This window comes from Notolepis coatsorum, assembly GCF_963971535.1.
Source record: "Notolepis coatsorum genome assembly, chromosome: 9".
NCBI classification, from domain to species: domain Eukaryota; kingdom Metazoa; phylum Chordata; class Actinopteri; order Aulopiformes; family Paralepididae; genus Notolepis; species Notolepis coatsorum.
Genome location: NC_140173.1, coordinates 74,388,620 through 74,416,508, shown reverse-complemented (window position 1 = coordinate 74,416,508; position 27,889 = coordinate 74,388,620). Strand labels below are relative to the sequence as shown.

Below are 27,889 nucleotides of genomic sequence, written 5' to 3'. Positions count from 1 at the left end.
ACCTAAAAATAGCAAACAATGCCAAACTTGTATGTGCCTCTTGTTTTTTTTTTTTTTTTTATATGTTTGCCATTGTGATATTAGCAATCTGAGGAAGAATATTTTCCGTTGTAGAGACCACAATCAGCATTTGTTTCAGAAAATACAACTCAGATGTTATCATGGCATTTGAGTCAAATGTGATGGCTTCCGTGGTTTTATACAGTGGTGTTTTGTCACTATATGTTTTGTCTGATACACTATGTTGCTGCCTTTGTGGCTCGTAAGTTACCTATAACTACCAAAAAGACTGGAGGATACCTACTGCTCACTGTCCATGGTGCTGAAAGATTGAGAAGGAGACTGAGGAAAATTCATTTTCGCAGCAGCATGCGTTCGTATTATGCAGCACCCTGTTCTGAAGAACATGATACAAAATAAATGAGAGCATGGTGCGCTACCTGGCTGTGTCCACAACGGGCAATAATCAACAAGGCAGTTCAACTCATAGATATTTAAACTACTAAATTACACTAACTACCACATTCAGGGAAGGATCGGAATGCACAGAGACCCTGGTCACTAAGCAACCAGGGGGACGCGTCTCTGTCGGCACCTGCTGCACTGCGACACCGGAAGAACGATCCGGTCAACGCTGCAGATTCGCGATGGCTCAAAACGCGATTCGCTATATTATATCCAATTTTGGGATATTTCAGCCATGTATGCATTTCTGATTGAGTAGTATTTCTGCAAATCAATAGTATTTCTCCCCTACTAAAGCTAGTTATACAGGCAATTGTGCAAGCAGCTAGCTGCCTGCCTATAGCCCTGAGATGGCCAGCTAAAAAGCTAGCAACCTATTTGAGTAATGGTAAATTAGCCAGCAACATTTACCGTTAGCTATGCAGCTAGCCGGACATGTAGCAGAAGCCCACGATATCATCCAAACGAAATGCCATATAATGTGCATTGATTGAGCTTATACTGTCTGTACGTGAAGACGAGGACGAGCACCATCTCGGATAACAGATAAGTATGTGGACGCTACCATGTGCCTTTATTTGTATGTATTTTAAAAGTCACTTGGCTTCACTTGACCCAAAGCATAGCTCTTTAAACAGCCATCCATGATCAGTCAGGAAGGGGATAACTTGTCTCGATCTGATATGGATGGACAGTTCTAGTACAAACATAGCCTCTAGTCTACATAATACCACTACTACATCACTGCTCTCAATTCTGTGGCATGTTCACCAGGCAGGATATGTTTTGGTTGTTATGGCTGTAACAAATGGTGATACTGGCTTTGGGTAACATAATTCCAAAATGGTAATGAGATTGCCTGCTTTATGTGTAATAGAATCTCAATATGTTATGATGAATTGAAAATGGGGGACCCTGATGTAAACAAGACGAAAGTCTTTCTCTGGTCTGCATCCCCTTAACAATTGTATGTATTGAGCTGTAGCCTACTGTACTGTACCCATTCTGCAATCTGTTAATAAACTTTTCAATTAATCAATCAATCTGCTTTGCCTACTTAGTTCTGATCTCTTTCTCTCCCTTTCCTTCTACCCTTGCCAACATGTAGAAATGAGTCATTTCTGCTCAGACAACAATAACTTTCCATATGACAACAATGTGCTGGTCTTGGACATGGTGTTGAGTTCTCTGTGGGGGGTGCCTCAGCCCGTAAACTGGGACAACGTAGCCAGGCTCGTCCCAGGTTTCACTCCCAAGGAGGTAACTGTTACTGTTATCTACCATCCACCTACCCATCCATCCACCCCCCCCCCCCCCCCCAAAATCCATCCATCCATCCATCCATCCATCCATCCATCCATCCATCCATCCATCCATCCATCCATCCATCCATCCATCCATCCATCTGTTTCACCAGTATCGTTCCATTGCATTACATTTAGCCTGTTCATTAACGGAAGGCCAATTTTGTGGATTTAAAACATTGTACCACATGCCACAGCACTGACATTGTCGCCACGGTTACAGTGTGCTCGCCGGTTTGAGGAGCTGAAGACCACAGGGGGTTTCCCTGACGTGGACAACCAGTGCAATGCCCTGACAGTGGGGAGCTCCTCCCCTTCTGAGAGCCTGTCCACCTATGTCAAGTCCACGGGAGATGTGGTGGAGACGGGAACCAATCAGAGCGCCTGCAAAGTTCCAGGTCAGTCAGTGCCACGTTGGTCGATTTATTTTGTATTTTTAGGTGGTGGGAGTGATTAAGGTAAGGGATAGGTTTACAAACATCTTCGTGAACATTTTGATGAGTTACAGCTTTGCAGCTAGGTGAAAACGTGACGATTCCCATGGAAACTTCCTTCCATCTTGGATGGTTAAATGGTGAGAAGAAGAACATATTTATTTTTGTGAATGAGCATGTTGGACTCGTTTTCTCCTTTGGTGTCTGCAGGCTTGAAGGTGACCTCCTCTTGCAGGGGAGGTGCTGTGGAGAAGACAGAGGGGAGCGTCTCCGCAGAGGAGGAGGAGGAAAAACCTCAGAAGCCACGCGAGTAAGTGAAGAGGAATCTTAGTTAGTCTTTGCAACTTTCAAGTCTGCTAGTGTATCATTTTATAACCTGAGCTGGTCTGTCTGGTTTGACTACATATCTGCTGGAGACAATACTCAATAGTAACTTGTTAAATACTCAATAATAACTTGTTAACTGGTTAACTGGTTCCTGGTCCAGCCAGAGCCACTAGACTAGGGATTTGCGGGGTATTTTCTCACAGGTCAATATTGTGACTGATTCAGTGAGTAATATTCCCTGTATTAGGCCGGACCCATAAGGGTACTGCAAAAAGTAAGTCATTTATGAATGTATTCAGGCTTGTGTATTTTTGTTTGTGTGTTGTGTCTGTGTAATACAATGCATTGTGTATCTCCCACACAGTCCCAACATGGTGATCCATGTGTGCGACGAGGCCAAGAACCTGAAGCAGGACTTCATGTGTCCCAGAGATCTTCTGGTGAAAGAGATGCGCTACTTCGCAGAGTATCTGTCCGTGGACGCCCAGAGGTTGGAGGACGTGGTCATATCCGTTCACTGTGACGTGCAGATCTTTGACTGGCTAATGAACTACGTCCGAAGAAACGCAGCTGTAGCAGGCGGCAAGGAAAAACCCCGGCTTGGTAAAACGGAATCAAACGTGGGGCGGGGCAACATTAGATGTCACATTTAATAGTAATACACACGTGAATGCCTGAACTGTCATTGTGCTGGAATCTGTGGTTTGATTATTTTCTATTTGGTCACTAATGGTGGTGTTAGTTTGGTGGATCTCGGGCAGTGTGTTCTGTGTTTGGTTTGTTTGTCGTTGTGGGTTGTGAGTTGGTTGGTTATGTGGTGTTTGTCGGTTACAGAGCCCAGCAATGTGATCTCAATCCTGATCTCCTCCGAGTTCTTGAAGATGGATACGTTAGTAAGTGTTGTGTTAATGTGTCGTGACGTGGGCTAGGTTGCTGGTGTTATGACGTGGTGTTCGGGCCCCTGTTTTTCTTCTTAATACGTGTGGGGAACATTGTTCTGCAAAGTTACAGCCTATCCCGTTTGAAAATAAATTATTAACAAGAGTTGTGTGTGTTGGTCTCCAGGTGGAAGAATGCATCCAGTATTGTCATAAACACATGAGTGCAATCGTGGCCACGCCCTGCAACATGAACTGTATCAACAGTAACCTGGCCACGCGCATCGCAGAGCTCTTCAGTCACAACGAAGCCGACGATGTCAGGGACAAGAAAGACAAGTTTAAAAGGTAGGGGAACGCGGACTCAGAAATACACATCACTATCCACCTCAGTGAGTCAAATACACATCACTGTCCACCACACTGAGTCAAATACACATCACTGTCCACCACACTGAGTCAAATACACATCACTGTCCACCACACTGAGTCAAATACACATCACTGTCCACCACACTGAGTCAAATACACATCACTGTCCACCACACTGAGTCAAATACACATCACTGTCCACCACACTGAGTTAAATACACATCACTGTCCACCACACTGAGTCAAATACACATCACTGTCCACCACACTGAGTCAAATACACATCACTGTCCACCACACTGAGTCAAATTACAATTTACAACATAAATACATGTTGGCAGCCACCTTCACTCTAGTCAGGGGGCCAATCCTGAAAAGGCTTCCGTTAACACTTTTGCTGTCATGTTCGGGTAGAAGCTGTCAACATATTATATGTAAGATGTTCTAGGGTGGTTGACAGGTTTGAAAAATTATTTTGTGACTTTTAGAGGCCATTTCAGGCCAATTTATCAGATTGCCTGCTCGAAATGACATGCCCACAATAAATATAGAATATCTCCCCAATCACAAGGGTCATATAGATAATCCTGGTATCAAAAGAAAGGTGACAGCAGTGGGATGGCTTCAGCAGTGTCAGAATGTAAATGGATGTTACTGTGTCAGAGAAAATAGCTCTAGACCATTGAGAAAAGTCAGAAATTCAATTTCCGCCTAAAAGAAAACATGTTTTTAGAGTGAATATCATGAGATAGTAGCCCAAATAATTTAGGAATCATGATTCCAATGTATGCTAGGTACTTTTGCCAAGTTAGAGCACAGTAATTTGATACAGTGCAATACTACACCGGTTTGAATAATGTAATGTCCAAGCGGAAATCTATATGATTCTTGAGATGACCTTTCGTGCTAATGCTTTTTGACTTTTTAATGTTGTATTTTGACAATACACTTGGATACCATGATAAGACAAAATATTTTTCCAGTAATGGAACCATTGTATGTATACAAAATATTACATAAAACATAAATAAAAACTAAAACAATCAAATGAATCCAGTGTTAGGGTCGGAAGGAACCAGAGCAACTCAGGGGTTAGGCATGTTCAAGTCAACAGGCGTGTTTATTTGGAAGAGGGAGGGACATTTCTGGGACGTGTATGGTGCAACTGGAATTCTGGATAGGAAATGTGTCCCTGACCATGTGTATGAGTGCAAAGCATGTGTAGAGCATATTGTGTGCAGAATGGGAATGTTGGAAGTGTTGTTAGTGTGTGTAGGCTAAGGCGTGAGCACAGGAGACGAGGTGTAGTCAAGGCAGCGTGGGGCACTAGAATCCTGGTGTCTACGAGGACGAGGACAGGCCCAGGAATCCAATGGGGCACAGGAGACACTGAGGGCGGGATCCACAAAGAGTGGATTGCACGGTGCTAATTGCACCCTTACTTACAATTCATTATGAATTGAAAATGGGGGACCCTGATGTAAACAAGACAAAAGTCTTTCTCTGGTCTGCATCCCCTTAACACTTGTGTGTATTGAGCCGTACTGTATTGTACCCATTCTGCAATCTGTTTACTTTCGTCTTGTTTACATAATTTTCAATTCATAATGAATTGTAAGTAAGGGTGCAATTAGCACCGTGCAATCCACTCTTTGTGGATCCCGCCCTGAGGAGGAAAGAGACACAAGGTCAGAATGGCACAACAACTGGATGCACAGCAAGGTAGTACACTTGGTACGTCTAGAATCTCAGGTACATACTACATACCGTTAGGACCTAGAAGGCACTTCAGACTCAAGGTTTGCTGGTTACAGACGGCGATCTATACGCCCCTGCGCCCTCAGTGCACATGCTGATGTGGAGGGCTGAGCATTGTACACTGAAGATCTCGTTGTTGATGTGCTTTTTTCTGGAGGCCGGACCACAACATCCAGATCAAGATCGGTTTCTTCACCGTTAGTCTCTTGAATGTCATTGGAGTTCATGCACCACGCTGCACGAGCACATCCACATGCCCCACTGCAATACAGTCCTCTTCTGCGACAGAGACACTGTCTGGTACTGCACTGACTTCCACTTTCCTTGCACCCACAGTGTCCACACACTGTCAGCTGTACGCATGTGGATTGTACAGGTTCCTTGGTAAGAAGCATGGGGACAAGCATACCATTCATCATCTGCCAACCACAATTGATTGGTGAGGGCAGTTGTGGATGTGTCACTAGTGACTGTTTCCAAACCTTCGTTTGGTAGTGGGCTCTCTTGAGGTGCATTGACAATGCATCTTCTGTTGGTGGTAATGTATCAACATTGGCTTTACGTTTTCAAAAGAGAGCGCAGCGAACTTCTTGTATCGAGTTGCTGGTTGACTTAAGGTCATAGAGCTTACATATTAACTGTTCTGCCAAGGATAGGGACGTGGTACTTGGTACTTCATCCTCACCAAAGTTGTGGAGAAGATGCGGGTACTGCTGGAACACTTTCCATGCTGTCCTTTTTCCAATTCTGGTGAACTGGCTCGTAGTATCACATCCAGTGATGGCATGAAATACCAACAGACCATTGAGGATCTCATTTGGTAGTGTGATTTGATGGACTTTGATGTAGCGTGGTTTCTTAGCTGTTCCTGCTTTCATCCAAACTTCTTGGCTTAGTTGGTTTGCAAATACAAGTAATAGCAGCAACACATCTGTGTCTCTGCACTGAATGATGAGCCTCTGAAACCCTTTCGTTGTTACATCAGCTGCATGTAGTAGTAGTATGCGTGTATCCGCTTTTTCATGTGTAGCTTGTAGGGGAGATACATCAATCCCAGCTGCTGACTTGACTTTTTCAGGATCCTCAAACCCTCCACTGATAACAATTTCCTCATCATAAAGCTGCACATGATTCTCAAGCTCAGTTAATAAATAATAATAATAGATTGAATTTGTAATGCACTTTTTGTTGGCTGGGATCCCAAAGTGCAGTTGATAGGAAATGGGTAAGGTTGGCTTTGTTTTCACCCATTTCAATGAAGCTATTCCAGTTAGCAGGTAGCTTTACATCTCTACTCACAATTGTGTGAACCTTTCACTGAGTAGTGCTGCGTTTTGTTCTTGTTCCACTCTTGATGGAGTTTTGTTGGTACCGATCAAACACTATATCCACTCTGGTGACGTTCCCATGTAGATTAGATGCCACTCTCTGTGTACTGTGAACACATCTGCATATTCCCCGAAGGTTGATGCATTTTGAGGTTTTCCCATGGCTCTTACTAAGGCCATTCCATCAATGATGGTGCATGTTCTCGTAACAGATGGACTGAGCTCTGTTTCCTTTGCACCAGCTTGTAGTATGGTGGCTAAGTCAGCTTTGTTTGTAGGCCTGAGCACTGAATCTGTTGTGGCAAGTGACAGGGGGCCTGCAAGCAGTTCTTTTTGGAGAAGCTCATCCATGTTGACCTCTTTGCCACTCTCCATGGATACAATAATGAATGAATGAATGAATGAATGAATGAATGAATGAATGAATGAATGAATGAATGAATGAATGAAAACTTTATTTAACAGATTGCAGAATGGGTACAATACAGTACGGCTCAATACACACAATTGTTAAGGGGATGCAGACCAGAGAAAGACGTTTGTCTTGTTTACATCAGGGTCCCCCATTTTCAATTCATAGTGAAATGCGGCAAAGAATATCCCTGTCAGGCTTCACACACTTGGATCTGAGTTGTTCAAGCTTGGTATCTGTGCTGTATAGGCTTGAGAATATTTTCGGTTTTCTCTTGGTGAGACTGGCGTGGAAGTCTGTGTTCATTGTGCCCAGTTGGTTTTTTGCCAGACTCTGCAGCATGTGTAAGGTCATTCAGTATCTCTTCTGAGGCAACATCACCAGTTGTCAGGGACACAAAATCATACATATGCTCTTGTTGGAAGACGTTGTATCTCTGGAACTGATCAACAAGTTGAATGACATCGTGATTATCCCTCTTGATTCTTGATTGAAGGCAGTCTTTGTGCGTCTCCTCATCATCGTCGTCATCATGTGTCCGTCCAAACGGGGATCTGGTATCCTCTGCCAAGGTCGCACCTTCATTGTAGGTGATGGACCAACGAATTTACCATTGGTTGATTTTTTTTAATCAATAGTTAAGATCATACTTTCACAGGAGATATATTGAGGGATAATATTACAAAATTGTTAGAAATTACAGAGCAAATTGTCACTACTTTGGCAGCATTGTGAAAAAAGGTCCGATTTGACCACTTACAATGATACAATGATTAAATGACAAAAAAAAATCATTTTCAAAGATGTCAACATAGCTAGACCATAATGTCAAGGGGTTAAACATGAATACTGGATAGGTTGACAGCTTCTACCCAAAAGCGATTACTTAAGTTGCAATATCAGTGTTGGCCCTCTGACTACTCCCACCTTCACTCCCACAGCAAATTATTTCAGAAGAAGATTGAGCGTCTCTTTGATCTCTACTACCTGAACAGAGACTCGCCGGGAAATGCTGCGACTCTGTACAGGCAAGTACAGACACATCACCAACACAACACTGCCCCCCAGTGGCAAGTACAGACACACGTCACCAACACAACACTGCTCTACAGACGAGTACAGACACGTCACCAACACAACACTGCCCCCCAGTGGCAAGTACAGACACGTCACCAACACAACACTGCTCTACAGACGAGTACAGACACGTCACCAACACAACACTGCTCTACAGACACGTCACCAACACAACACTGCTCTACAGACGAGTACAGACACGTCACCAACACAACACTGCTCTACAGACACGTCACCAACACAACACTGCTCTACAGACACGTCACCAACACAACACTGCTCTACAGACAAGTACAGACACGTCACCAACACAACACTGCTCTACAGACAAGTACAGACACGTCACCAACACAACACTGCTCTACAGACAAGTACAGACACGTCACCAACACAACACTGCTCTACAGACAAGAACAGACACGTCACCAACACAACACTGCTCTACAGACACGTCACCAACACAACACTGCTCTACAGACAAGAACAGACACGTCACCAACACAACACTGCTCTACAGACACGTCACCAACACAACACTGCTCTACAGACAAAAAATTAAGTATAAGTATTTCTGAATATTATTGCAATACTGGAGAAGAAACTACCCATTGACTTAAAAAAAATAGACCCTAAGTAATGAGTAATGAGCTCCAGTGGAGGAGGAAGCTCTGACATTTTCCTGTCTTCATCTTTCCTAACACAGGTGTGGTCTGTGCCTTAACCTGCTGACCAAAGACACGGAGAGGAAGATCTCTTGCATTCCAGGGAAAATCAACATAGACGTGCGAGGAGAGATTACCTTCTGTCATACTAGGTAACGGTAAACACCCACTGTGTTCTGTAGCTTGATATACGCTATATTCTACTGTGCATGGACAGGGCTAAATCATGCCTTTCATGCAATGATATTGATACATATGGAGGACATTGTTTTGCTGGGTAAAGTATATATTATACTGTGTGTGTATTTGTGTGTGTTTCCAGGCAGAAGAGCTGGGATGTGCATGAATACATTACTGGACTGTATGAGGAACTCAAGTCTTGGGTCCTGGTCTACTGGAGAATCTGGGGTACGGTCAACACCCTGACCTGCTCCCGCTGTCAACAGGTGAGAGAGAGAGAGAGAGAGAGAGAGAGAGAGAGAGAGAGAGAGAGAGAGAGAGAGAGAGAGAGAGAGAGAGAGAGAGAGAGAGAGAGAGAGAGAGAGAGAGAGAGAGAGAGAGAGAGAGAGAGAGAGAGAGAGATGAGAGAGAGAGAGAGAGAGAGAGAGAGAGAGAGAGAGAGAGAGAGAGAGAGAGAGAGAGAGAGAGAGAGAGAGAGAGAGAGAGAGAGAGAGAGAGAGAGAGAGAGAGAGAGAGAGAGAGAGAGAGAGAGAGAGAGAAGAGAGAGGAGAGAGAGAGAGAGAGAGAGAGGAGAGAGAGAGAGAGAGAGAGGAGAGAGAGAGAGGAGTGAGAGAGAGAGAGAGAGAGAGAGAGAGAGAGAGAGAGAGAGAGAGAGAGGAGAGAGAGAGAGAGAGGAAGAGAGAGAGAGAGAGAGAGAGAGAGAATATTGACATACATTATGATTTTGTGTGGGCAGGTGTTTGTGTGTGCAGAGTTTATCCCACTGTAAGTACCACCCTGAGAGTGTGCAGTACGGTGTGGCCATGGGCTCCGAGCAAGGCTGGCAGGGGACCGGCGTCTACCCCTGTTGTAACCAGCGAGTGCTTCGCTTTGATCCCACTGGCCATTCCCAAGGTACCATCACACGCATTCATCTGACCCCACTGGCATTCCCAAGGTACCATATGTGCTCTAGTGCGACACCCAGTGGCTGAATGTTATCTATAGCACCTTTAAAGGAGAACTATCTTATAAATGGCCTGTTCCAGTGTTTAGCATTGTTTTCTAGCAATGTGGGGTTGTACCAACACTGTCTATGTCGCATTCTTCCAGTTCAGATGAGACAAGATCCTCCCCCACTGAACCAAGCCATTCTGAATGTTGGTTCCCTGTGACGGAAGCAGAATTATTTGCATAATGATATGCGTACCTCCGCAGTACTTAACCAGTTCACCTGTCTTCAACCTAAATGGAAGGAGAGTGAAATACTGTACACAGAGAACATGAAAATATACAATACATTCACCAAACACTACACAAGACAACCAATGATGCAGACTGATGAAAATATACATTTTCTCTCCATATACCCAAATCAGTCAACATGTCAACATGGAGAATCACAACAAAAAATTCTTTTGCCAGATCCAGCTAGGCAAAGAGATAATGTCTAGTATTGTCTGTACTTAAATTTTTTCTGTTTTTGTTTTACTGTAATTTTAACCTGTACTGGATACAGTATTTTATGTTTGTCTGATATTTGCTGAGCTTACAGAGTTATGCACACTGTAGTAGCATGAAAACTGGGACATGTTTTGTTGTGATTCTCCATGTTGAAATGTTGACTGATTTGGTTATATGGAGAGACATTTTATATTTTCATCAGTCTGCATCATTGATTTGGGTATATGGATATTATATGTATATTTGCACATTCTCTGTGTACTTCACTTACAGTACTCTAATCACTGAGAAGTAGAATTACTAAATGTGTTTTAGGTTAAGCACAGCAGTGTGTAACTGGTTCAAACAGAATTAAGTCATATGGTGTTTCATATGGTAACAAAATGATGTTTTTATAAATTAGTGTATAGTTTTGACGAGTGTTTAATTTAGCAAAGGATCTGAGGTGTTCTGATAATTGTGTGTGTGGTTGTGCTAATTGTGTGTAGTGTTTTGAAACACCGGGCCCTGTTTTCAAAATCGTGCTTAAGCAATCGGGGGAAAAAAACTGTATTGTGTGTTTCATTATATAGTCTTCTCATAAAAAAAAAATTCGATTTTTGGGTCTTTTCCTGCCTTTGGTCCGCTTTGCATTCACATCTCAAATGAACCGCAGCAGGGTTCACTTGCAAGAGTGAATGAGCTTTCACACCACCCCAAACCAACCGGACTATCAGAGGAAATGAACCAGGGTTCGATTAAAGCTTATTATAGTTTATCACAGTATCATGAGCATGTCTTTGTCAGTGGACACTGGACATGGGTATGGATGGCTCCAGGTGCTGCTGCGTTAAAGTGCACATCTTCACCGGCGGTCAAGTGGCGTAGCGGAGATTGTGCTCGTCACCAATGCAAGAGGCTGCGGTCTCGACTCCCGGAGAGTCAGCATTGCCTTGGCTTGGGCTGATCGCTATACTAACTCGTTTGGCTGAGTTAGGGGGAGGGAAGCCGTGGCTGGGTCCTGGGCGTTGTGGACAGCGACCCCTACAGTTCGGTCGGGGCACCTGCACAGCGAGGGTAGGATCTGGAGAAAGGTAGTGTGACCTTCCACACGTTACACTCTCCCGGTGAGAATCTGCGCTGCCAGGCTGGCTGCCGGCTGGCTGCACATGTGTCGGAGGAAAGCATGTGACAGTCTCCGGCCTCCCGGACCAACAGTAGGGGGGGGGGGTGTGCAACAACCAGGAAGGGGGTTGGGAATTGGCATAACGACTAACAGTGGGATGGGAGAAAAATCAGAAAAAAGGAGGGGGAAAAAGATATAAAAAAAAAAAAAAAAAAAGTGCACATCTTCAATACCTATCTGTACTATTTAAAAGCACAGTGCAGGACACACTCAAAGGTTATCGCACCTCAGAGATGGCAGTGGACATGTATGACAGGACAAAGACCATATGTAATGGCCTTGGGATTGAGGAACATACTACCAGCCAAAGGAGGAAGCAGAAAAGGATGGACGAGTATGTAGTTGAGTCATCTTGTGGCACAAGCTCAGACCTCAGCTCAGGAGATCAGCTGAGACAGAGACTGTTCTATCCAGTCCTCGACAGAATGCTGCAAGAGCTTGAAAGCAGGTTCTCGAAAGCAGGTTCTCATGAGTTGGAGAACAACTTATGAGAGGCATACAGGCATGTTATCCAGCCTCAGACCAGTTTCTCTCGCCCCTCGCCACACATTACAATATCCTACTGCCAGAGGAGATCACAGTTGCTGGCACAGTGTTTCCTGGCCAGGACAGGCAGAGATGCAGTCCCTACTATTCAAAGTGTCTTCTCCCTCCTAGATGATAATAATAATAATAATAATAATAATAATAATAATAATAATAATAATAATGTATTTTATTTATAAGGCGCCTTTCAGGCCTTCCAGTCCACAAATCAGTGAATGAAAAAATTATAGGATCAAATGAAAACTAATACTTACTAAAAATGGATGTTTAAAAGTACTAAAAACCAAAAAAAAATACCAAACACTAACAAACATTCAGCACATACAATGGGGATGCTGCCATCTAAAAAAAATAAAAAATAAAAATATGTAAACAATTTCTTTTTAAAGCTCTGGGGCTAGGAGAAAAACATCCGGGGCTAAAGCCAAAAACATCTGGAATCTGGAAGTGCAGAAAGCGCTGCTCTACAGTACTTGATTAGAAATACCAAACAATGAATTATTTTGAAAGAAACCTTACAGATGTGTTCCATAGACTCACAGGAATTGTGTAAAATTGCCCGAATAGTGAAGGAAATGGTAAGATAGTTCCCCTTTAATATTCTCCAAGATCATTGGAATAGCACAATGTAAATTCTGCTTAAGCCTTTAGAGTGGATTATACCTGGGTGGGTTGATTACAATTGGAAGTCACTGATTTCTGTGGCGTAAGTGAAATATGTGACAGTATTTGAACCTCATAGTGTCATACTAAAGACTTCTACATTTATTGTGATATGGTGCAATAGTATATAATAGTATACTTGACAATAAGTTTATATCGACCAAGATGGCCACAAAAAAAGAAAACTAAATAAAACATAATATAACAAGCTGTAAACAAAGAAACAAGAGGAATTCATATACAATTATATAGGATATAGTGTGTTTTGTCTCAAGTGCCATGCTTTCTCCAAAAATCCTGCAAAACTGAAAATCTCCACAAAAAACCAAGTGTATCCAACAGTAAATAGCTTGTTCATACCATTTCACATGACTTTCTAGTTCATAATTTGTGTGTGTGTATGCATGTGTGTGTGTGTGTATGCATGTGTGTGTGTGTGTGGGTATATGTATGTGTGTGGGTATATGTATGTGTGTGTGCAGGGCTGTAAGATGCGGGACCACATTGTGAGCGTGCCAGACATTGGAGACGGTGAGGACCAGGAGAACTCTGCTCAAACCAACATCCTCAATGACCTCCTACTGCACAGAAACGCTGTGTGTGTGTCCAACACTCTACCACCAGAGGGGTAAGACTGTGTGTGTCTCTCACTTTTTCCTATTGCTAGGTTTTAGTGAGTTTTTCCTTACCTTTGCGTGGGGTATGTCTGGGAGTGTTGCATTTATTTATTTTGCATTTATTTTAAATTTTTTGGACTTTATGGTGTTTTTGTTTTGTTCTTGACTTATTGTGATGTTTATTCTTGACTTGTTTAAAGAAGACGTGTCCGGCCCATGGGGACATTAACGTGTGTTGTCGGGCCTTACAAATAAATTAGATATGATTTGATTTGATTAAGAGTGTGTGTCTGTTTGTGTAAAGTAGTTTTTGCTTAAGCATGGTTGCAAGCAGACTGAATCTTCTTCTGTGTGTGTGTGTGTGTGTGTGTGTGTGTGTGTGTGTGTGTGTGTGTGTGTGTGTGTGTGTGTGTGTGTGTGTGTGTGTGTGTGTGTGTGTGTGTGTGTGTGTGTGTGTGTGTGTGTGTGTGTGTGTGTGTGTGTGCACACGTCTGTCAGGACTGAGGATTCTCCATCCAGTGGAGATAAGGTCCTGGACTGTGACGTACTCTTAGAGCCCAGCCTGCTGCAGCCCCTCAGAGGCGAGGGTAGCACCGTGAGTCTTATCTATCTCTTTCTCTCCATCTCCCTCTCTCTTCTTTCTCTTCATTTGTCTCTCTCTTCTTTCTATCCATCTTTCTCTCTATCTTCTTTCTCTTCATCTCTCTTCTTTCTCTTCATCCGTCTATCTCTCTATTTTGTCTCCATCTCTATCTCTCTCTCTCTCTCTCTCTCTCTCTCTCTCTGACATGTCTAGGGTCTAACTCCATCTATTCTCTCTTTTCATTAGTTCTCCCTATTGAAGAACTGGAGTCTGCAACTGGTAGGATTTTTCTCTCCCTTTCACTCGTTTTAGACGCACTGTATGTTCTGTTGTGATCTGTGGCCATCACTATCTCTTTTGATATGGCTCTTTTGGAAGTGAACTCACATTTCTCTGCACGCTATTCAGAAAAAGAAGAAATAACAACAAACTGATCAGTAAAAAAAAAATGTGGTCAGAATAATCAAATCTAGTGGATTCAGTTGTTCAGTTCAAGAGTACATTTAAAGATTCTGTGCTATGTCTTTTTCCAACAAACTGAGCTGGTGTGTGTGTGTTTATGTCTTTGAGCACATGGAAAAGCACATAAATCCGATGTAGTATTATTATGTCTGTACATCTGTGCATTTGTGTGTGAGCCTGTCTCCTTTGTCCTTCACCAGAGGCAGCAGTCCCACCTGCTGTCGGAGGATGAGGAGTACACCACGGGGTCAGAGGTCACCGAGGATGAGGTGGGGGATGAGGAGGAGCAGTCCAAGAAACAAGGTGGAGTGGCAGAGCGGCACGCTGTTATCATCTTACGACAACAACGACTAACATCGGCACTCAGAAACCATACTCATGAATAATGTCGTCTTCGCACGTTAATCATACCTTAAGCCACTCACGTATAAAGTCGGGTTAACTTGCCATCGCTTGAGCGCCAAACCCGAGAAAAGTCGTTTTTTTTTTTTTTTATCAACTTTTTCTCCCATTTTCTATTTTTCTCCCATCCCAATTTCGTATCATCCAATTCTACCCTCCCCTGTCTCGAACGCTGTTTCTTGCCTCCCACAAGCCGGCTGTAATGTGGACGAAGCCATACATTGCACGAGTCCCCTCCGGTACTCGAGGTAGCAGCCGTCGCATCTTTTCACCTGCACAGCGCAATCTTTCAGCGTCGGGGGTCTGCGCTGGAGGGACGCCGCCCCCGTCGCTTCCTGATTCTACTGCGCAGGCGCACCAACCGACCTGTAGGAGTCGCTGTCCACAACGTCCGATCCCCACCCATCAGCTTCCCACCCCCTAATACTGCCAAATGTATTAGTATGAACGACCAGCAAAGCTGAATGCAATGCCGAGAGCTGGGCTCGAACCCAGCGTCTCCTGCATTGGTGGTGAGCGCCTTGCCCACTGCACCACCTAGCCGCCTCAAAAGTCGGATTTTCGATTGTTATTTCTTTTATTCGATATTCCCATTCATAATCCATCGAGGGAGCCGCTGTGTTATCATTGGGAATGAGTCTAAGATCGCAAACGTCGAATACCGCCGCCTGCCGCCTTGCGGCCGGTATTGCACATCCTTAGAAACTCTCTGGCTTGGTCTGTGCGTCGATCTAAAAAGTCCGGGCCTGGTTTTCCTTGTCGGGCAGGAATAGCGTTTATAACGCATGGATTGAGGAGAATCAAGCACTCCCAGTTCATGTTCTTTGGTGGATTATGTTGGCAACACAATCGACATCAATACTTAGAATGGCAATCAGATAATTGGAATATTCTTTTTGCAGTACATCCTAGCCAAGGTAAGGGCTATGTGGTATCATTCTTGCGAAGCATAGAAAAACGACCACCCCCCCCCCCCCCCCCACCCTTTCATGCATTCATGATGAAACATAATACCGTTAATATAGCGTTGATTTCAGATTGATTATTGATCCAGGCGAGAAATGGCACGATTTATAATGAAATGCAGTAAAACGCTGTTTGGCGGCGTTTCCTGGGATTACACAAAATCACTCTAAAACTATACTCATATTCACCACGGTATAAAACGGAAGTGTATGGATGAAAAAATTATCTGTTTTTTGCATCTTGACCAGAAGAAACTCAATGACAATCGACTATGTTATTAGATCCATAGCTATAATATTTAATATAGTTTTAGCACTGCAAACACCGGCATTTATCCCCATTGAACAAAGCGCTGGCACACACGGCCAAACGCCCACAGCGACCTCTGGTGCTGAACCTGTTAATATTATGGGTAGATTCAGATTGACATTCCTATAATTCCTATGACTCATGCACCCTCATTCCGGAGCACAAACCACAGTGCAGCTTGTTTTTAATATGGCATCATTGGATGATTTTGGGGCGCGCTTTACTGGCAAATGGAAGGCAAGGAAAATATACAAATGGAATATTTTCACATTCTCACATTCATAACGCTCGGTTAATTTAATAAGTAAAGGAGACTCCGCCCCCCCCATTTTTTTTTTATCATGGAACATTCTATTCTCTATTCTATTTTATGAGTGGCGAGTTATCAGTTCCCAAGAGTGGGAAAATGCATTCCCTTGACATCCACCAAATTGCATTGCCCTAAGAGGATTTAGAGGGAAAAAAACTATTGGACTATGGCAATTTCCCAACACTTGAAACATCTAGAATAAAAAATTTATAAATAATAAAAACATGTGTTGTTTAATACAGTTATGGGCTTGCTCCTTTCATACATAACATTACTTGGTTACATTTCTAGGTTAGGTTTAGATGTGCTGTGATTGGAAAATAAAAGCAGTTGCTCTTTTACGCCAGCAGGTGGCATCACGTGGCTTGTTCTCTAACCGTTCATTGATTGATTGATTGACATTTTTATTAACAGATTGCAGAATGGGTACGGCTCAATACACACAATTGTTAAGGGGATGCAGACCAGAGAAAGACTTTCGTCTTGTTTACATCAGGGTCCCCCATTTTCAATTCATAATGACATTTATGACATACACAACATACAGATATACAGATATGTATCATGACATTTATGACATACATGACATACAGATATACAGTACTGTTACATTTATGACATACAAAATATACAAATATACAGTACCAGTGTTTCCCCTATATGCAATATAGGCGCAGTTAGGACCGCCGCTGCTATGAACTAGACTATTAACACTTTCTATGCCACTCACAAGTTTTCTCGGAATTATTAATATTACGTTGAAAGCCACTCACGAGATTTCTCTGATTTTTTTTTTTTTTTTTTTGTGATCTGAAATCATATTGCATCACGCGAGCCTACCCTAGTCTACCCGAGAGCCGCCGGCGATCAGATGTGGAAAAAAGCGCCCCCTATCGTCTCCCAGATGACATAAGGGATTTTGGAATGGACTCAATGAAAATGGATGGGGGGGGGGGCTCCAGTAGCTCACCATGTACCTCGACGCGAAAGCGTCGGGGAATACCGTGCTGCGTCACGGATCTGGTTGACTCCGAGTTCGATTCCCGGACCCGCCGTCATTTGCCGAATGTCTTCCCCTGTTCTCCCTCCCGTTTCACCCTGCATCTGTCGGTCATGCTTGACCAGAAAAGCGATAAACGCTAAAGAAAAATGAAGTTAAAAAAAAAGAAAAAAAGAAAATGGATGGGGGAAAAATCCTGTACTCCACATTTTCCAGTCCACTGATGCAGCCGGGGTTACCACAGTTCATTATGGATCCTCTGAGCGCCGCGGATCATGAATTCTACTGTATCACGTTAGATCTATACACTTATCGATTTTTTCGAATGGTGATCAGGAATTGGAATATACCAGTTGGATACCATCTGATGTCAGGTAAGGAATCTATGTTATCAGTGTTAGGATAATCAGACTCATTTTGATGAAGATATAAGCTGTTTTGTGAAATGTCCTCTATCGGTTTCACTGTAAAATCGACGAGGAAATGAAAGCAGCTATTATCAGCGCGCGCCTCGAATGTACATGCGTGTACGTATAATATTGATCATCTAGCGTTTATTTGAAAACGATTCATAAATAGGCCGACAAATATCAACGTTCTGGAATATTCCAGTAAAAGACGATTATCACAGAATGGCCCAGAATGGGCTGTTTTTTTACCTCAAAACGGGTGCTTTTCAAAATGCTCTCAAACGGAAATGAAGCGATAAAAAACCAATCTGCCTTGACAGCACTGACTGGAAAATGATTCTTTGATAAGCGACGGGCAGATTAATTTAAATTTAAATTTAAAACATAGATTAGGCGATATTAGCGTTAACATTGGCGCCGATGGTGGCATTCAAGCGCTAACTCTGGCGCCACCTGGTGGCACTGAAAGTGTTAAAAAAAAAATATATATTATTATTATTATTTTTATTTTTATTTTTTTTGTCATTTCATTTGGGCTGTGGGGGGTGCTTAATGTAAAAGACTGACCTGAGGAAAAGGATGCAGGGAGAAAGCACTGCAGTCTAGTCGATTTTGTGTTTTGAGCACAAAGTTCATCATAGATCTAGCCTCTTTATTTTGCTCTCAAAGTGCACTAGATTGATGCATTTAACTTTCAAATGTAAAAAAATTTAAAGAAAAAGGGTCCGTAACCCCCTAGAGGCACAGCACCACTGCCTCTGCAGTACTGTTTAACAGAGATCCTAACAGACAATATATACATTCAAGGGGGAGGAAACTGTACATTAGGAGGGGGTGGGGTTTGGTCATTTACGGGGGCCAGTTTCGAATTGCAGCCTCCCGTAGGTGCTCTTTGAGGGCAGTTTTGAAGGTGAGTAGGGATTCACATTATTTTACGGCTGTGGGTAGGGCGTTCCACATTGTTGTGGCATAATTGCGAAACGTGTTTAGTCCCTTGTTTGAGCCGAATCTGGGTTGAACATGATTTGTGGAACTCCCTCTGGTGTTGTGGTCGTGGAATTCACTGACCTTTGGGAAGTATTTCGACGTGTACATGGGTATCTTAGTGGTGTAGTGTATCTTGTAGACCAGGCCCATTGCAAGCTGCTGTACTCTATCGTCTACTCTAAGCCATCCTAGGATGTCAAAATGGGCAGGGGTGAGGTGGGTTTTAGGAGTAAGGTCAAGCAGTAGTCTGACCAGTTTGTTTTGTGTCATCGCAATGACATTAGTGGTGGTTCTTTCCCCAGCTGCCAAGAAGGCCAAAAAGGCCAGCAGGCCTCTGAAAAGACAAGTGTCCTCACCCAACTTTCAACGTAAAGACAGATCGGAGAAAGTGAGTTCCTCCGTGTTCAAACCTTCAGTGCGTTTTACAGAAACTCATGATGTAGTACTCGTCTCAAAAGTGTTTTATTTTTGTATCCTCACACAGATAGTGTCGAGGGACAGTACACCCTTCATGTGAGTTCATCTGTTGCACAGAATGTATAGAACATGACCTGATATACATTCACACAGATTCAACCCACTCCTGTTGATGTGTGACAGTGTTTTGTCTGTTTACAGAGTGAGTGCTCAAAAGAGCAAATGGGACAGTTCTCGCTCCATGCGTTTCAACCAGGATGCCCAGCGAGAGGAAGGTAACGACAGCCCTTCTGCTTCCTGTTTAAAGTAAGACGTACATCGTCTTACTTTATATCCTTATACACTGCACTCCCTTGGCTCCTGAGCAATACACCCGCCAAGTGTGAAGTGGATCGGAGGAGTGGTTCTCGAGATGTGCGAGCTACAGACACACACACACACACACACACACACACACACACACACACACACACACACACACACACACACACACACACACACACACACACACACACACACACACACACACACACACACACACACACACACACACACACACACACACACACACACACACACAGATTCCTTCCTTTATAGTCGGATAATTAAAAACAAATATGATTATAAAAAGTATTTTTAAGAGGTGAGTTTTGAGTGATTTTCTGAAGAAGGGGAGTGTATCTGGGTGGGGAGGGAGTTGCAGAGGGCAGTAGGGGGAGGAGGGTAGCTTTGGCTGAAGGAGTGGTGGAGCCTTGTCATGTAGTTAAACCCTAACTTACCCTACGCTCTGTTTCCATCCGTTTGGTGTTTCTGTCTCTCTGGGTGGCAGACCAGCGCCGTATGGTGGAGATCATCGGCCACCTGACTAAGATGAGGTTTGGTGACCAGGAGCATAGCAAAGCCAAGGACAATAAAGAGGTGTGTGTTCATATCTACATTGTCGAGCACAGTTTGAAATCATCCTAATCGGTATATTGCAATAGAACTACATTTACATTTGTGAATATTTTGGGTACTGAGCTTCATGTTGCTCCTTTGCTTAATTAACTGTAACACTTGTTGTCATGTAAACTCAGTTCGCAACTGGCAAGTGCATGAGGCTTTGCAGTGTTAGTGTTTGTGGTTGCATAAAGTTGCAGTGTTAGTGTTTGTGGTTGCATAAAGTTTGTGTTTGTATGTGTGTGTGGTTGCTGTTCCCCCTACAGCCTGCAGGGGGAATCTACTCTAAACTGGAGGCTCAGTTCGAGACCACCTCTCAAGCCAGCAGCCGACAGAACTCTGAGAAAAGGTACTGTTTGCTGTTATTAGCATTTATTACATGGCGTTTTCACATTCGCCGAAATGCTTGCTTGTGATTGGTCAATAGCGCTCGTCAGAGGTCCGTTATTACTCGATAACGGACCTCTGCCGAACAATAATGACCGCTGTGCGCAGCTGTTCGCAATCAAGCCCACTGACACACTGCATCAGTGCAGCCAATCAGACACACCTGCCGGCTGCACTGACAGCGGAGTGTGTGTGACAATGACAGCGGGAGCGACAGAACAGAACTGCGTCTGCATTCAGGGGTGTAGTGTTGTGGAAAATGTGTATATGGGGTGGACTAGTTTAATATAGGTCAACTAGCAGTGCTTAAAGACGCTAGGGCGACAGGCCGGCTGATGTTCTTAAAACAACTTTAAGTATGGGACAGATAGGGACAGATAGACATTTCGAGTACATCACATCTTGTTCTTTTAATCTTGTACATCACATCTTGTTCTCTCTTTCACACACACACACACACATCTCTCTCACACACACACACACACACACTCATTCTCCTTTTCACACACACACACATATTCTCTCTCCCACACACACACACATTCATTCTCTCTTTCACACACACACACATCTCTCTCACACACACACACACACACACTCATTCTACTCTTTCACACTCACACACACACACATCTCACTCACTCACACACACACACTCATTTTCTCTTTCACTAATCTTGACTCCAGCTGTATCTCTCTTCGATGTTAAATCTATGTGTCATCTTAATGTACGTCATGTCATATCTGATATAATATGTCACGTCATCATATCTGTCATGTTGGGGCAGGGCTGGGAAGGTATTATCTGGGGGGCACGGGGGTTGGGAGGTTAGAGTGTTTTTCTTCAAACTGTGGTGACCGTCTACTGATCCATAGCTCTTCTGTTAAACCTTCTTTCCTTAAATAAATTGCTTGTTGAAACTGGAAATACCGTCTCCTGCTGTGTTAACGACTACTCAGCCACAACAGTAGCTCCAGATTCTGGGCCCCATGAAAGAATGTATTTGTAGGCCCCCAGTGAATGCAAGCGCGCGAGCGGAATTTTTGTTGGCCATTTTTTTATTGATGAAAACGCATAATATGGTTTTTACTAGGGATGTCCGATATTATCGGCCGACCGATATTATCGGCCGATATCGGCAGTAAAATGTGATATCGGAAAATATCGGTATCGGTTTAAAAACAAACAAAAAACAATAACAATATTTGTTATATATATATCCAGTGAAATGATTAGTTACCTGAAATTATTCAGTTTTTTGGACGGGGAAACCCTGCATATATCGGTATCGGTTGATATCGGTTGATATCGGTATCGGAAATTAAGAGTTGGACAATATCGGAATATCGGTATCGGTAAAAAAGCCAATATCGAGCATCCCTAGTTTTTACCTATACATTCGGATCAGCAGTTCAGCACCTGCACTGTTGGTGGGTGAGCCTAGTAAAGGATGTCGCATTGCGTTCATCTTCAATGAATGGACCAATGCAATAGTCTACCAAAGCCCCCCCTCTCTCTCTATATATCTCACACACACACACACACACACACACACACTTCAGAAACAAACATAGTATCAATGAGAGCATCAATAATACACCTGAGTGATGTCTAGTAAAAAAAAAAAAAAAAAAGTGCTGGGCCCTTGGAATCATCCTAAGCTACCCCCCCCCCAGCTACGCCCCTGTCTGAATTTGATCTCGTCTTGTCGATGTAAAATGAATTAGGTATATTGTTAGTAAGTTAGCCATGTAATAAGCGGGATAATGTATAGCTATACTCGATCATTGTCGCAAAATAATTGACTTCACTGACATTTAAAACACCTCGGCGAGGCGCCTCGGTATTCTAAACTCTGTGTCGGTCAATTATTCTGCGACAATGACCTCGTAGCTATACATTATCCCTTACATAGTGCACATACGCAGAAACACAAGCCTGTCCATGTTTAACCTCCCGTGTCGCTCCCCTTCTGATCTTTTTCTTGCTTCCTATTTGTTTTAGAACGAAACGCTATGCTCAGATCCGGCCCACATAGATGGTTTGATGAGAAGAGGACAGAGAGAGAGAGAGAGAGACGAAGAGGGGAAAGATGAAGATGAGGGGAGATCCTCACCTGAGCTCTCGGTATAGCAAATAGCTCGTATAAGGCAAGCCAATACATACCAGCTCTGTTGCTATGGCTATGAACCATGGATGAACTGTGATCAGAAATAAATAAACTGACTCCAGCTATGTCATTCTTTTTTATTTGGTCTTTTGCAACCTACTTCTTATTCTATTCATTTATTGTCCATTAGATGGAGCCATATTGCTTTGAAGGAATCACTCAATGTTCGTTCTCTTCAACTTTGCCGCTGTTCACACAAAAGTAAAACCTTTCGCCACTTCCTCGCCTAATATAATATCGGGATATTTTAAGAACACGATGGACGTATGTATTTTTACAGAGGCCTGGGCATGGGGACTGGATGTGTGTCAGTGGGTTGCTGTTGGTGGGTATAGTATAGCTGGTTTCCTGTCTAACTTACTCACAGGGGTAATAATAACCACTCTTGCCCTGTGCGTGCACTGGGAGTGAGGCAGCGCTGGCTGTGTTCCCAGTGGTGCTCTGAGACCCCCAGCTGCTCCATGCTCTCCTCAACAGTAGATGCCAAGGATGGCTCAGGGCCAGGGGGAAGAGGGGCTCCAGTTACCCCTCCACCACACTCTCTCTCTGCGGTCGTTTTAACAATCACTTCAGCAACCCCCCCCCGTTTATGATTTACGGCCCAAGAGATGGACAGATATGAAACAAAATAAACAGAGTATGTATAAACAGAAAGGGCTTGAGCAGAAGGCATGCTCATTGGGGTACTGGTAGTGTTCTTGTCGGGATTGTATCTGGGGAGTATAAGTGAGGTATTCATCTTCCACAGGGAGTATTATGATTCCCTTAGGAGAGCGTCATCATAACCTTTCATGGAATAGCAGTATGTTCAGAGAGATTAGTGGCAGGGTAATTTTACCCACAGGGACTACCTTGTGCCAAGACATCCAAGCGGAAATGGAGACATGCCCCAGGAATACTCAGAGATCCATCGTCACCTACCCATCGTCACCTACCAAATTTCACTAAGAGTTCGGTTGAATGTGTTTGTGTCATATTGAGAGGGAAGTACGGGGCAAGACTCTTGAGCTCTGTCAGATCAGATAAGAGGGGAGCAACCGTCCGTGGTTACTGGGGCAGCTCTTCATTATCCAGGAACCGTTTGATGCCAGTCCGGAGGTGGCCCTGTAGCTAGAGCAGTTAACCCAGCCCAGGAATCTAGTCTGCAAAAGTTGTGGTTAAAAAAAAAAAAGAAAGGCAAACCATTACTTTCAGTGCCGGCCATTAACCCTTTCCCTGCCAATAATGTCGTACAACGGGTTTCAAGTTCATGCAAATTCTGCCAATAACGGCGTACGGCGTGATTCTGATCATAATTTCATATTTTCACCATGGTATTCATATTTCACTCACGGAGCCTTGTCGTTGCTGTGTGAGCCAGCACAACTCTGCAACGCTTCAATACTGCCACCTGGTGGCTGATCGGCGAGTTGCAACCGGAAGTGGATCTCTTGTGATCCCGGTGCGTCTCCCTATTCCGTCCGGCAACTCGTTTATCGTCGCGGGACTCAATACACACACCATAACTCAATAATCTACATGATTTGGGCGTGTATTAGTAATATACAAGCCGGAAATGGATCGCCTCGATCCCCACCACATAACTGGGATCTGTTTGCTCCACTCTCATCGCCCAACGGTACGAGGAGACTGACGTGAGTTTCAGCGTTTTTGTTTATCATTTTCGATACAAACTGCTCTGATCAATATATCACCCATACTACATGAAGCATCTAACGACTATCACGGAATTATAAACGACCCCCCCCCCCCCCCCCTCCGTTCACCCGCGCATGATCAGTCATAACGTTTAGGACCATGTACAGTTGAAATTTTTAATATAGCGTCGATTGGTATCAAACTGCATTTGATGATCTAATATATGCATTTGTGCCTATATCTCACGTTCTGGGAAATACTGCAGAAAACGATAAAAACATATTTATACTCTAGTCTAGACGGCATTTTCGTATGAATGAAAAAGTAAAACGTTCCTACATCCTGAACGATAGATAATCGATGTAATAGTAATGTCAATTTAGCAATACAATTTAAAAAGTTATAGCCCTGCAAAGAAGGTGAACATCTCCATAGACTTACAGTGCTGGCAGAGATCAAACAGCGATGGATATAAGCGTGGCAGAGAATGGGTTAACACATAATGTACAGTTTCTACGCCTAATGTATATACTCTTTTCTTTCTGGACTCTTTTTGTATCACAAACAGTACTGTAATTGCAAATCTGGTATGTCATAAATGTATAGATGTAGCAGTACTGTCTATCTGTATGTCATGTATGTCATATATGTTACGATGAATTGAAAATGGGGGACCCTGATGTAAACAAGACGAAAGTCTTTCTCTGGTCTGCATCCCCTTAACAATTGTATGTATTGAGCTGTACTGTACTGTACCCATTCTGCAATCTGTTAATAAAGTTTTCATTCATTCATTCATTCATGGTAAAGCATGGTTAAATGCCACCACCCACTTCAATGATAGCGTTGTGAATGCATAATCTCTGTCTTAAATTATGGCTATGTGTCTAATCTGCCCGTCGCTTATCAATGACTTGTTTGCAGTCAACATTGTCGAAACGGATTGTTTTTTTTAAATCGCTTAATTTTCGTTTTATAGCATTTTGATATATACAAAAACGTAATTTTTCTGCCTTTTTTAAAAATAGTTTTCAAATAAACACTAGATTATCGATAGTATATGTGTACTTATGCACGCTATAGAAGCGGGCTGAAATATTGATTCTCATTTCCTGATCGCTCGCACAGCCACACACACACACACGCATAGGGCAAACGCTGATATATAGGTGAAAATAGCTCTTATTATCCCAAGACTGGTAAAATAAGTTCCTTACCTCAGATCAGATGTTATCACTTGGTCTCTTCAGTTGGCCTTGACGGAAAAGTAAAATGAGGAAACTGCCCCCCCCCCCCCCCCCCTTCGTCAGTCTAAAGTAATGGGGTGCAGTTACACAGGGAGACGATAGGGGGCGGTATCTTCCCAATTGAGCTCAGAGAGAGTCTGCAACACTAACCTGAGGCTCGATTGATGAAATATGAATTCAAATCGCCAATAAAAAAAAATACGACAAACAAACGCTATATAGCGTTGGCGGGCACTCAAAGGTCGGCATGAACTAACGACAACAAGCGTGGCTGGCATTCAAAGTGTTAAATAAGCTGCCAACCAAAAGCACTTTATTTCACTTTACTGGTTTTAACTACTTGTCCATACATTTGGACACAGAATCTTAAAATGGCACCTTTAGAAGTGGAATGAAGAAATTTGAGCAAGAGGCAGGGTTATAAAATTCTCAACTTTAATCAGTTCAAAAAGTTTCACAACAAATGTAACACTTCGAGAAGGGAAATTTGTCTAGAGATTGGGTACTTATTTGGATTTATACATTCTTTGCCTAATTAAAACGCATTGGCAATTAATTTGCTCTCTGGATAAAAAGCCTTTTGTTTATTTGGATAGAACTTAAAACAGGGTACAAATGAAAAATGCAAAAATACAAAATTAAATGTAAACCGAGTTTTTATTTTGCTCTAAAGGTAGTGTGTTGAAGCACTACACAGCATGGTAAACAATGTAAATTAGTACAATTCAAAATCTCAAAAGCCGTCTTGAGTTAGACAGGAGTTGTTATAAAGATGCAACCAACCAAGAACCCATAAATATCTCCACCAGTTCCTTAAAACGTCCCATTTAATGAAGGCTCACAAAATGAGCAACAATCCTCTCAGAGGAAAACAAAACGCTGATGTCGACTAGGCGACAGCACACACACCCACAACAAAAAGGAACAAAATAATATAATGAAAAGAAATATATATATATATATATGTTCCCATGGTATTAAAGATGCTATACAATTGGGATGATATGCACATAATCTCGCACTTGCTTTAAAAAAAAAAAACTCCCGCCTGGCATTGGCCAAGCAATTGACCCATCTCAAACCCCGGCGCACACTTTTTTCTTGATTTCTTTTCTTCTTCAAGCAACAGGATCAAGTTGGAGGATCAAGAAAAGAGTGCACCGGGGGTTTGAGATGGGTCAATTATTTTTAGTTAAGCACAACTCATGAGCAATGGACGCTGATTCTGATGCACAAAGCAGCATCTCTCAGACCTTCATTCATAATCCGTTAAGATTCACATTCTCCCACAAGGCAGTGGGGACACCAGACAAATGGTGCATGTGCCTCCAGAACAGCCTCTCTCCACTTCCTGTTTTGTCTCGTCAGTCACACCAGTTCTAGAAGCCTGTATGCTGATGACCTTTGACACGTATGTCGTTTTTCACAAAAACTCTGCTCTGACTGTATATATAATATATATAAACAAATATATGGGGAGTAGGGAAAGAAAAACAGAACGAGAGTGGGGTCGGTTGTGGGGAGAACAGAAACAAAAGATGGTTAACTCGTCTAATTGTTACAACCTCATCATGCAGCTCTTGGGATGGGCCATAGACATAAACATAAACTCGGATTAACAGTTCTGGAAAGATATTACACAAAGTCTCCATAGAAAACGCATATTATGTAAAAAGGGCCACAGGGTGACGCGGTAATCATTTACATATTATATTGGCATTGTTTTGGTCAACAAACATCCAAATGGGACCGGCTATTTTGTGTGTTTGTTTGTTGTTGGGACGACTGTACAGTTTTGGTTGAGCTGGTGCTCAGTCACACATCTCCTCAGGGATTTCGTGAGGGTTGAGGATGCCTGGAACGGACATCTGGATCTTGTGTTTCTCCTCCTGGGCCTGGCGCAGAGATGCCTCCCGCTCCTCCAGGAACAGGTCTGTGGTGTCCTCGCCCGCAAACTCCTGGGACCATTGGGGGACAGAGACGGGCCGTTAACACATTAATTGCCAATAACTGGCCGCCATGCGTTGAGT

At 43.1% G+C, this 27,889-nt stretch overlaps 2 protein-coding genes across 6 annotated transcripts in view; one reads left to right on the top strand and one right to left on the bottom strand.

The window, feature by feature from the left end:
* The first annotated feature begins 940 nt into the window (after positions 1–940).
* Positions 941–22,896, top strand: sanbr (SANT and BTB domain regulator of CSR). Its single transcript, XM_084322147.1, is given in 23 exon segments — positions 941–1,015; positions 1,574–1,725; positions 1,993–2,167; positions 2,414–2,513; positions 2,895–3,133; positions 3,365–3,423; positions 3,596–3,756; positions 8,220–8,306; positions 9,059–9,169; positions 9,340–9,463; positions 9,934–9,951; positions 9,953–10,081; positions 10,083–10,091; positions 13,497–13,642; positions 14,130–14,226; positions 14,461–14,493; positions 14,877–14,979; positions 19,363–19,448; positions 19,545–19,573; positions 19,679–19,752; positions 20,307–20,395; positions 20,683–20,765; positions 22,809–22,896. Coding segments are annotated over 22 exon segments (2,136 nt in total). The 5' UTR covers positions 941–1,015; positions 1,574–1,575; the 3' UTR covers positions 22,843–22,896.
* A 3,406-nt stretch (positions 22,897–26,302) lies between these two features.
* Positions 26,303–27,889, bottom strand: part of xpo1b (exportin 1 b) — a 49,027-nt gene continuing 47,440 nt past the window's right edge. For 3 of the 5 annotated variants that reach the window (XM_084321044.1, XM_084321043.1, XM_084321045.1), the window contains exon 25: positions 26,303–27,817. In XM_084321044.1, the coding sequence (XP_084177170.1) occupies positions 27,671–27,817 (147 nt within the window). In that variant the 3' untranslated portion in view covers positions 26,303–27,670. The remainder of the gene's footprint in view (positions 27,818–27,889) is intronic. The other 2 variants (XM_084321046.1, XM_084321047.1) reach the window with 1 other exon arrangement.